The sequence below is a fragment of the Bos indicus genome, chromosome 8, assembly GCF_029378745.1.
Source record: "Bos indicus isolate NIAB-ARS_2022 breed Sahiwal x Tharparkar chromosome 8, NIAB-ARS_B.indTharparkar_mat_pri_1.0, whole genome shotgun sequence".
In the NCBI taxonomy this organism is placed as follows: domain Eukaryota; kingdom Metazoa; phylum Chordata; class Mammalia; order Artiodactyla; family Bovidae; genus Bos; species Bos indicus.
The window spans coordinates 45780322-45792387 of record NC_091767.1 but is presented as its reverse complement, the minus strand read 5'-3'; the positions used below and the strand labels follow the sequence as shown (position 1 = coordinate 45792387).

The 12066-nt window shown below is 35.1% G+C and overlaps 1 protein-coding gene across 5 annotated transcripts in view; it reads left to right on the top strand.

Moving 5' to 3' along the window:
• PTAR1 (protein prenyltransferase alpha subunit repeat containing 1) overlaps positions 1 to 12037 on the top strand; it is a 49772-nt gene extending 37735 nt beyond the window's left edge. For 4 of the 5 annotated variants that reach the window (XM_070794628.1, XM_070794627.1, XM_070794626.1 and 1 more), the window contains 2 exons: positions 1108 to 1412; positions 3775 to 12037. In XM_070794628.1, the coding sequence (XP_070650729.1) occupies positions 1108 to 1412; positions 3775 to 4117 (648 nt within the window). In that variant the 3' untranslated portion in view covers positions 4118 to 12037. The remainder of the gene's footprint in view (positions 1 to 1107; positions 1413 to 3774) is intronic. The other variant, XM_070794630.1, reaches the window with a different exon arrangement.
• The last annotated feature ends 29 nt before the right edge of the window (positions 12038 to 12066 follow it).

The window sequence follows — 12066 nt, the reverse complement described above, 5'->3', positions numbered from 1 at the left end:
GTTCATTCATTCATTAAACATTTTTATATAGGGTATAGGGTGATGGGAACAGTAATTAGAAATGAATAAGTATCTTAAAAAACTTGTATAGTTTAGTGGGGATGAAAAGGTGTACAGGAATTTCTATAATATATATGATGGAACACACAAGAACTATGGAGGCTGAGAAGAGGGAAGACTTCTGGTTTTCTCTATGAAAAGTAGAGAGGGATCTTGCTTAAGGAGAAGGCATTTGCCTGAGCTCCCTGAAGAGCAGGTAAAAGAGCTTTTTGGCATTGTGTGGTCTGTATGGTTCACTGTTGATAAGTACATGTCATTTTTCCTTAGGTGGTCTGAAAATCCTCTCTCTGACAGATGTGGTAGGCCCTCAATACACCTTTTTCTGATCAAAACTCGTTTGCTAACCTGTCTGAGACGCTGCCAAATAATTTATTTTTTCAGAAATGCTGCTTTCCTTTTTATCTCCATTTGAAATTCTTTAGTTTGCAAATTTAAACAATTCACTGCTGAATTTTGTCTTACCTATTTAAAAAAGTCACTTATTGGTGATAAGTTTGAGACAAATAGTGAAAGTCATGAGCACTTGAAAATTCCTGTTATTCATGCATCATGTTTTTGTACTAAGCCCTTAGAATTAAGTAGTGAACGAAATAGACATGGTTTCTGCCCTGATGACACTTAATAGTGCCAAAGAAATAGTTACACCGAGTCTATTGTTGAACAAATAGATACAGTACAGATTGATTAAATGCAAAAAAAAGTTTCCATCAAAGTGACCTCTGAATTTATATTTTCCCTTCAGTATAAGCATTAAATTAAAAGTGAATACCCAGAGTCTTTCCTTATTTTAGAATCTGGCTGTTCTATGTGTATGCCAATTAGAAAGGTCCTTAAATTCTGTAGTATTAAAAAAATTTATTATTTTCTAAAAGAAATGGAACATGAGTATTTATTAAGCAACAACACTGTGTTGGATGTTATGTACAAAATATTGATAGGAATGGCATTATCAAAACAAGGAATGAATGAAAGAAATTCAAAGCATTAACAGAGAAAGGAAAACCTTTAGCAATTCCTCATTTCACTTCCCTTTTTCCTTCCTACAAGATTCTTCTTGATGAACTATCTTCTACTAAACACTGGGCATCCATGCATGTTTCAGACCACAGTGGATTTCACTACCGCCAATTTTTATTAAAGTCTTTGATTAGCCAAACTGTGACTGACGGTTCTGTATTGGAGCAAAGTCCTTTGAGAAGTGAGTCAACTGTAGTTCTCCCAAAAGATGAAGAAGCAGTGGCTTCAGCAGAGGAATCAAGGATAAATCTTCCCCATCTTCTAGAAGAAGAAGTTGAATTCAGCACTGATCTTATTGATGCCTACCCAGGACATGAAACCCTTTGGTGTCATAGGTAAGAGAAGGAAGATGTATTTCCTGCATGAAACTCTGTGTGTCCTTATGAGAGCTACAGAAGGTCTTACATCTGACTGGAGCCTCCTTGGGTAAATACGGTAATTTAACTATGGAACTTTGCCTGAGTGATTCAAAGGACTTTGTGTTACCATAGCCTCCTCCTCACAGTCTTCATGAGCATGAGGTTCTTTGCACAGATCTTTGCCAATGGCTCAAGATGGTGGTGTTCATCCTTGATTGTGCAACAGAATAACATGTGTTACTTCCAAACTAAAAAATGTTTCTGGACTCCATCTTTGGAGATCCTGATACTTAGCATTTCTGCGATAGAGTGCTGCCATCTGTCTTTTTAAAAAAAAAAAAAAAAAAAAAAGAAAAAACCCTAACAGGTAAATTTGATGTATAGTCAGGGTTGAAATCAATGATTAGACCCTGCGAATAGTTAAGCTTTGGCTTCCCAAATGGCTCAGTGGTAATGAATCTGCCTGCCAATGCAGGAGACATGGGTTTGATCCCTGGGTCTGGAAGATACCCCTGGAGAAGGAAATGGCAAACCCACTCCAGTATTCTTGCCTGGAAAATTCCATAACAGAGGAGCCTGGCGGGCTACAGTCCATGGGGTCGCAGAGAGTCATACACGTCTGAGCACACACAGATAGTTAAGCTTTACTGTTCTTCTCAGCCATGATGGCCTGCAGATTAATTTACTTTGAGTATAATCTCTTGACTTTTTTTTATTTTTAAGGTAAAATAAAATATATTTTATTAATATTTGTTTAATTTTACTATTCAGGATTATTATGAAGGTGTGAACGAGGGTTAGCAACCTCATAACTTGAGTTTTAAGTACCTTTGACAGTACTTCTCATTTTGAAATGAAATCCAAGTATGGAAATCCCCTGATTGGTTTATTTTGGATTATCACTTAGTTGGAGGCATCTCTGGCATTAAATATACAGATTTTACTTCAAGTTACAAGATTATGCTTATAGACAAATGACTTGCCTGTGTTAGGCAAGAGGTAGGCATTTTAAATAATTGTGTATTTTTTTAAGTTAATTGAAATTTTTTCCCTTTTTCCAGACTAAATATATTTGGAAGATATATTAGAAGATGAAAGACAATCTCCCCTCTTTGGCACCTTCATAAATACAAAATTGTCTTTTTCTCTTATAAACAAGACAGTCTTATTCCACATTTTTAGAAAAGGAGAGAGATCTTGACTTGCATATTTTGGTGTTAGATTTTTGTTGCTGTTTCATATTTAGACACATTAATAGCTAGGCTTAGAGAATATTAAAAATTATATTTGTTTTCGGAAGATAGCTAGATTGTTAGAACAGAAACTTTCTTTGTTCATAAGATTAATGGGAGTTTGGAATGGGGAAAAGAGACAGTTGGGAAGACCTATATATCATACAGACCAGTTTTCTACTGATTCAGTGCCCTTAAGCTGCTTCTCTGTCCTTTAAGATTTATCTGTAAAATGAATATGCTATATGCTCCTTTGTTCCAGAATAAGCTAGGAAAATGAATAGAATTCTCTTTTAAAGGCTTAGAATTGTTAATATAAATGAGATATAACAACCTAAAATCTATGTAGTTTACCTTATTTTGTACAAAGATGTGGACCCCATTTTGTCACAATTTTTGGAAATTAGGCATATGGATCTTCATTTTTAACAAATAACTACAGATGATTCTAAGAGCAGGAAAACTCTCCTTAGGGGAAGAACAGGAACTGTGTGTTTTAACATACTTTTCTCAGAGCCCAGCACATTCTAGCACATGTGGATGTTTAATGAGACTGTAGTGCTGGATTAGGGGGAAATTCAGAGGGTTTCTAAGATAAGTAAGTCCAGTTGCAGCAGTTCTGTTCTTATTAAAGAAAGTACTGGATAGAGGCCATAGACTAATCCTCTAGAGGAGCTATTTAATCCTCTTGTTGCTGAAAATCACTTGTCTTTTAGGCTATCAATGAGGTTAATTTTGGTTTTGTTTTATATTTTAATTTATAGCAGAGATTGGGCAAAAACGCATCTCTGGTTTCATATTATAGTTACAGAGAGTAACAGCACCAGGTGATTGTCCTCATCTCAGTCAACGTTTTTTTAAAAACCTTTGGGGTAGTATTTCAACAAACTAGTAATCTGGACTTGTGAAGCTCTGTTCGAATACCAGAGACTACATCTTAACTACTCTCCTTCCCCAGATCGCTCTGGGTTACCGGAGGCAGTGAGACTGAACACTACTGTGTGTTTGGAAATTGTCTAACTTACTTTTCTGTTTTCTTCTGAAAAGCTTGACATTGTGATGTGGTTTTTCTTTTCTCTTCTATTCCTCCTCCTCTTCTTTCACAGACGGCATGTTTTCTACCTTCAGCATCACTTAAATGGTAGGTTTCCTCACAGCGTGATCCAGTTGTCACCTGCCGACAGTCCTGGGGGAACTTTGAGTGACTTGCACGGTATCCCAGCAGGCCCCCACACGTCTCAGGCAATGGAGGTGGATGGACTCAGTGACTTTAGCAAGCAAGGCTATTCCCAGGAAATCAAACGCCTGAAGCGGACCCCAGCTCCAGACTCCCTGGGCCTGGAAATGGAGCACAGGTTCATCGATCAAGTACTGTCCACCTGTCGGAACGTGGAACAGGCCAGGTTTGCCAATGCATACAGAAAATGGCTGGTTACATTGAGTCAATGAAAGAGGTGAATTAGTCCTGCAAAGTTCCCCTTTTTAGTGCAATATGGCTTTTCTTTCTTATTTACATAGTTGCATGAACTGTTGCTACTATTGGCTAACTATGTGATCTTCATCTTTAGGCTAAAAGTCCCTAGTAAATCTTTCATTTTATTTATTTTGTTAAGAACTGGCATTCCTTTGGCTATAAAATAACTGTGTAGTTCCTTCTTGCTAAACAGTGAGTCTTAACTTTTTTCTTTTTAACTTCTCATCCTGTATATTCCTGTCTTTGAGACTTTGCTCATTTGATTCTCCAGATTGGTTCACACACACCTCAGCCCACCTCAGTGCAGTTGCTGTATAGGCTTTTTTTTTTTTTTTTTTTGGTAATCAAAAAGTTATGCTGTAGTTTAGCTTAAGAACAATACAAATTCAGAATTACTCGATCTAATTGCTGTTTTGAGAATCAGATGGCCAGATGGATGAATTTGTGAAAATACACACCATTTCTCTTTCACTAGCATGTTATACTCGAGTCATAGGCCAACGTAACCAAAGTCAGAAGTATTGGAATTTATATGAACAACGTAGTTCTAATATAATCCATTTTTAAACTAATTATTTTAAAAAACTAATTTTATGAGTTTATGTAATTGTAGTGGAAACTTATTTTTACTACTAGCTTTGATAAGTTTTTTTACCTCAATCAATTAAAGTCAATTTTAAAAAAACCTAGAACGCCATTTTTAGTTATTACTACTTATTTTCCTCCAAATTCACCATGCAATATGGCAGGCTTATGCATAAAAACGTATCCATTAAAAACCTTCCTTTGTAAAGTTTTTAAGTTACTGAGGATACACTGGATAAACTACAAAATTTTTATGAAGGGATTATTAAGTTTACTGGCAAAAGCCAGGGGGAAAGAATAGTCTTGAAGGTTGGTTCTTCAGTCTTTATTTTAAAAAATAAAACAATTTAGAAACTTTGATACTGAATTTATCAGGGATGAGGTACCAAAGTATCCATCTTACCTTTTCAATAATAAGGGCTGCATTTTTCAAATAGGTGAGACAGATGTGGTGAAAGTAATATCTGATAATAATCTGAAAGTAATATCAGGTAATATCTGATTTCTTGATATGAAACAGTGCTTTGCATTTCTTCTTTCCACATACCTTTCTCTTTATTTTCCCCATCCGTGGTTTTTTTTTGGTCAGCTTCACTTTTGTATATTTTTCCTTGTCTATTATATTTCATAGATGTAAACTAAAGATATTCTCCTGTTTCCAGTTAATTCCATACCCCATTAAACACACACAAATATGAATATAAATTGCCCCCCTAAAAGTTACCCTAATAATGTTATTGGGTAACTTTTAGGGGGGCAGTTTATTATCCTGTGTGTATAAAATGTAGTAGTGGCTGGAACAGTGTGACCACCATGCTTTGCCTGTTTTCCTCTTTTTATGCTAGGCTGCCTGTAGGGTAAGAAGACATGTAGGGAAAACAGACCTCTTCTATCTCACTGTTATGGAGACTCTAGACTTGAGTGAGGAACGTTGCCTTAAGGGAAAAGAATAGGTACTTTACTTGTGTATCATGATTTTGTTGAGTGGCAAACTATCAAGTGAGACTTAAGAATACCAAAAAGCTTGTCTAGGCTGGTACTTATAGACAGAAGCTGCTCTTCTCTCCTAGAGCAAAAATTACCCTTTTATAACTTTTTGTAGTATTTAGGTGAGAAAATGATTGGCATTATGAGCATAATTTTATAACCTTTTATGTACAAAGCATATTTTGAATCAAATACCTCAAGGTCTACCTAGACCTCTGGATAAAACTATTACTTTATGATTTTTAGCAGCTGCAGGGATTAAGGGGTAAACTACACACAGATGACGTGGAGATCCAGTCAGTTCCTCTAATGTACGTTGCCAGATTTTGGCCTCTCTGTTAGTTTTCTTCCAAGAATCATTTTAAGTATCCTGACTGATAGGGCTTCTTATGCTTTGGTGTGTGAGTGTGAGAGTGTCAAGACATGAGTATAGACAATCTCCTGTGAAACATCAGCTAAATTTTATAATGTTCCACACTTTTTTATATCTTCCACAAAGTTTCTTGCCCTTCTTTGATGTTAACTGTCTTCTTGTGTTTTAAGTCTCTTAACTCACCCCTGCACAAAGCCATGCAGTCCTTTAATATACCTTGGTCTCCTGTCTTCCTAATAGTTTTAAGTACCAAGTAAAAATACAAATATCCAAAGGATACAGTTTGTATCTGACTCTTGTGTGCTACTTTATTTCTAAAATTTGTAGTTTTCAAGTGTTCATTCACAGAAAAACATAATATTGCCCTGTGTAGTTGTGTGCTTTACTCTGAGTGGTGGACATCCAGCTCACTAGCTGTAGCATGATAATATCTCTTGGACTGAATGAGCTCATGCAGTGGAAAGGATGTGTCTATTTTTAGAGACTCATTAGTCTTCACTTACTTTTCGATAAATATGTCACTGTTAAAAGAAAAGATGATTTAGATTAACACACATTTCATCCAACTTTTACTGGAAGAATTGTAGACCATCCTAGGTCAAGAATACTACTGACAAGTTAAAAAAAAAGCAATAAGATCTGTAAATATCTTACAGATAAAATATCTGTACAATCACTCCTCCCCAATCTTTTACTTTTTTAAATGTACCTATTTTGGTAATGTGTTCCCAGATTCTGTCTGCCTTGCATATTGTAAGGACTTATTAAATATTTATTAAATTTATGAATGATTAACTGAAGATGGGAAAATTAATCATGCAGGATGCATAGAGTGAGTTATGATTGAGAAATTGATGGAGTAGAGCACTGAATTGTCAATGAATGATGTATTCTGCCTTCATGATACTTAGGAGCAGCTATTGCATATAGAATAAGTTAATTTAGATTTTTTTCTTCATTGAACTACTTTGTTTATGTTTGTTAAATCCCAGCCAAGAAATGCAGCTGTATAATATCAGTTAACTGTACTTTAATATATATTAAAAATTCATAGAAGAATGAAGACCATTTTCATTAAGAACACTACTTTCTATTCATTTATGATGTTGGGGGACAGATCTTGCCCATAGAGCCAGAGCCACTTTTGGGGTATCTGAGGAAACTGATTTCAAAGATTTGTTGATCTGTATCTATGCATAAGTAGTCATTTTATGCTTCTCCTTTTCCCTCCACAACTTGAACTTTTTTGATATTTCTTAAACCCGTGAGTCATTTTTTTTTAAACTTAAGGATTTGATACCTTTTAGTGTCCCCTTTTTCTTTTTTATGTTTTAGCATTTTTTCTCTGGGCCCAGACTTTGAGTCATATTTCTTATTCCAGTGGTACAATTCTAATTTAAATTCAAGGCTTCATTATTTATCAGATTAAATATACAAGATGTCACACAAAGCCACTTAAGTCTTCAGATAAGGACTTAGTAACACAAGACATGCCAACAGAAGTTCTTGGATTTTTATGTGGCTTTTTTGTAGGAACGCATATATATAGTGATACACTATCATTTAGATATATTCAGGTCATGTGAATTTATGCTTGTCTAGATATATACATGTATGTGTGTGTAAAACTTAGTATTTTTGAGAACAAATTGTCAGTCTAGTATTTTTCTCTTAATAGCACAAGATGATATCAGACATGAGGGCTAAATATAAGTTAGGAATGCTACCACTTGCTATGCAACAATCTAATTTCGACCTTAGTTCCCCTGTATTACAGAAGATGCTAAAGATTTAGTTTATCAAAGGAAGTTAGAAAACACTTTTTTTTTTTGCAAAAAGCTTTTGTAAGCTTAATTATTTTCTTACTAGAAAATTACATTTTAAAACTTTAAAATATTGAAAATATGCTAGAAAATTTGAACAGCATTGTAACAACTGAACTTTTTGTCTTCTAAGTAAATTTCTCAAATAGAGCTAACAGACCCTAGCACTTTACATGCTGCCACCCTCCTGTGCTTGGGTATACTCTGTGATGTGCTCCTGTTCAGTAGAGAAGTGCGTGAAAGCAGAGGAAAGCTTAGGCAAGTTCAGTGTTTTGAAGGCAGTGAGCAGGAAAAGTCAACCCTGAGAATTGCATTTACCATCACATAGTGTCTTTTAAAAAATAACTGTGCATATACTGTGTTTCTTTGAGTGCCTTTCTTACTTTTCGCTGAAGCAAGATTATGTTTAAGTTTAATTAACCTTTAAGTAAAAATCAAAGGGTGAAAATTTTATTAAACGATTGATTATTTTATTTATTCCAACTGCTAGACATGGTCTAGTGGAATATTTTATCCTTAAGTGAGTTACTGATATGAGCAAGAAGGATGTTTTGGTTTGCATTTTCAAGCACCCTACCAAGAAGAATTAGTTCTTTCTCAGTAACAGCTAACTTTTTGGGGGTTGGAGGCATCACGTTTAGAGGATGGCATATTCATAACTAAAGATCAGCCTGAAACCTGTATAGCCCATGCTTAAAGGGAAACAGTGGCTCTCTGTCCTAACAGAAATGCCATATGGTTGTCCTAAGTGAATCCTTTGCATCATTTTAAGGACTTTTAAGAACTCCTTCCCAAATTCAGGCTTATGGATGATAGTTGAGAGGGGGGGGAAATGGAAGTTTAATTTTTTCAAATATTGGAGGAACAGAAGTAAATAATGACATGAAATTTAAAATGTGGCTTTTTATGTATTTGGGTGTGAAGAGGGGAAGGATCAGAATTCCGTATTTCCAGATAGCAAATAACTGTTAATTATATTTAAGATTCTAAAGTGCTTTTCAGAGAACTGTTGAATATGTATTCCTAAAGGACAGCAATAGGTCATGTTTATGGTGGAAACAAAGCTATCGTGTCAGTTGTGGAGCTGGGGGTTAGGGACCTCAGGCTTCCAACTTTGACTTCTGTATTCTCACCAGGCCATGTTAACACTATAAAACCAAACTGTTTACTTAAAAAAAAGAAAGAAGAAAAAAATAGCAGTAGCTTACTCTGTTGATGAAATCTTGTGCTTCCAAGCATATTAGCTATATAGAGTTTGTGCTTTCTGCACAATAATATGGCCCACAAAGCTTAACCCTGGCACTTCTTTTATTAATCTGTTATTATTCCTCAGGGTGTAGAAAAATTAGTAAATTTAGGACAAAACTTTATATTCAGTGGCAAAAAAAGTGAAAATATGCTAATATATTACTAGCTCTTAAAAATGTTAGTATAGATAGTATTTTTTATAAACTACTACCAGCGCAGTAGCTCATAGGCGCTCGGTGACTGCCTCCGCGTTCCTCTCGCTGCTTCAGTCCCTGTGGCTCTATTATGAATGTTCTCTTACACATGTCTTCTACAGAAATGACTTTTGTATTGTATTATTTTCCATGTTTAGCAAAGGTAGGGGTGTTTTAGTTGACATAAGTCTCAGTTTTTGGAAATCCTGTTGAAAAAATGATTACTGTTGGTTTTCAAACTGATAACTCTTATGCTTCTTAAAACTTCAGTCTCCCCGAGAGAGTGTTTTGCGTAAAGGCCTGTGTACATGTTCAGTACATTGCGTAACGCCTTGCGCCTGGCAGGAACTCAACAGGTCAGAATTGTTACAGGCTAGAAAGTTAAAACTAGCTTGTTTATCTTATCACTGTCCATATTCTTAGCTTCAGGAGAAATACAGTATTGTGTTTAAGATACATAATCAGGTTCAAACATACACAGCAATGATATACAGCTATATAACATTGTAAGTGAAATTTAGATACTTTTAAGGCATACATATGTGTGTGTATTCACATACATATATGTATATATATTTAAATGAGATTTGGAATTTCAGCTTATATAGTGGTTTTACAAAGAATTTTATCCAAAGGACTTTTATTTTCATACTTGCTTGAAGTGCTCCTATTTAAAAGCAGTTTTCTTTATTACACCAGCCCCCGTCAAGCAAAATTGGAAACCTAACACAAGTGCCCATTTGCTTGAATTAACCAGATATTGGTGTAAACTGTTCATAGTAAGTCTTCGGTTGCTTATGAACCATGACATTTTGACTCTTCTTCCATACATATAGGGAATCAGCCTTAATTTTATGTATGGCAGTCACTTTCCTCAAAGTACTATGCAGCATACTTCAAATGTTTGTCTTTATAAAGCGATCAATAATAAATTTGAGATTTTTCAATGTCATAGGGATGAACAGTTTCACACGTTCAGATATTGATTCATACAGCAGTCTGTTAGAAATGCTAATACTTTATCCTCCCTCACAAATGTCATCTTGCATTTGGAGCAGATTTTTTTTCTTACTAGTTAAAGAACGAATGCACTCATAGTAGGTGCTCAATAAATACTTGGTGGATTATTGATCTAACATCAGTGCAACAGCTTTCAGAAAGGAGACTGTTGTCATCTTTTCATTGAAGAGTATATTTTTATAGTAATATATGTTTGAAACTGGAAATTTTTCTCATTTGACATGAATTAGGCTTATTTAAGTTGGAGTTAGTAACATGTAATAAAATTTTTTTAATCGTTTATGTAGAAATGGTCTGAAGATATGAAAAGTTTAAGTAGTATCTCTGTGCAAGGCACATTCATGAATGTGATTAAATGTCTTAATAGGCTGCTGAACTCTAGAGAGAATTGCTATAGTCTTCTGCAGTCAGATTCTGTGTTGGTCTAGTATTTTCTAGTCTCTCTGTGCGTGCGTGCTCAGTTGTGTCTGACTCTTTGCAACCCCATGGGAGTGTAGCCCTCCAGGCTTCTCTGTTCATGGGATTTCCCAGGCAAGAATACTGGAGTGGGTTGCCATTTCCTACTCCAGGGGATCTTCCTGACCCAGGGATCAAACCCACGTTTCTTTGTCTCCTGTATTGGCACGCACCATCTGGGAATCTCTGTTTTCTGGTATAAGTTCTGTTTATTTCTCCCTAAGTCTTGGTTACTTTTCAGTGTCTTAAAAGTAGTGATAGCAAAATGAGGAAGAAATTTATATGAATAATCTAGTAGTTTGAGTCTATTAATTTGTGACTTTCAGAGCATTTTTGACAGAGTTTACCTAATTCAAACAGATTTAAACAATTTAAAAACAAGCATTCCATCCTGAGATGTGACAAGCAGAATATGCAGCACGGGCATAGTTAGGCAGTGCCTCCTGATGAGATTGTTGATGCATGACGAACACTGGCTTCTGACTGAGGTGACCACTGTGGGTATTGTGTACTGGTATTTGTTGTTCCTAGGAGAATAATGGTGTATATATGGAATATGTACCAGATTAACTTGTTTTTGAATTGGACAAAATAAAAGACGAGGTATTATAAATACACCAAATATTTATACACCCTGCTACAAAGAAACTAAAAAGAAGAAAATGCTAAAAGAGCAGTGATCTTATTTTTTCTTCATAGCTTCTAAAAAATTTTTTTTTCACGAAGTCTCTTTGGACTCAAGTCTCTTGGACACTAGGCAGTTGCTTACTTTAACACTGAGGGACTTTAAAGTATAGTTCTCAGATATTATATTCTGCTATTAGAATTCACCATGTCTGTTAATTTTACATGCTTAAAGATTTTCCAGAAAATGGAGTGTTGCAGTCAGTGTTAAGATTAAATGAACAGTGTAGGTTATAATTAAATGGGACAAGTTACATGTATGATCTGTGGTGCACGGTCAGATCCTGGATATTAAAGATAAGTTTGACTAACTTATTTTACTGAAGATACCAATTGTCTTCACTCTGATTGCACTGCTGTTTTTCTTAAACTATTTTCCCCCAGTATTACAGTCGGCATTGAATTTCATTTGGCATTTACCATATTCTACTTGATGTTTTTTAAGGATTAAATATTTTGTGAATTCTTTTTACACTTAAAACGTGTACCTTGCAGAGGGATAAAAATAAATTTTGAAATAATGTATTTACAGTGTGTGCTTATGGTGTTCTGTG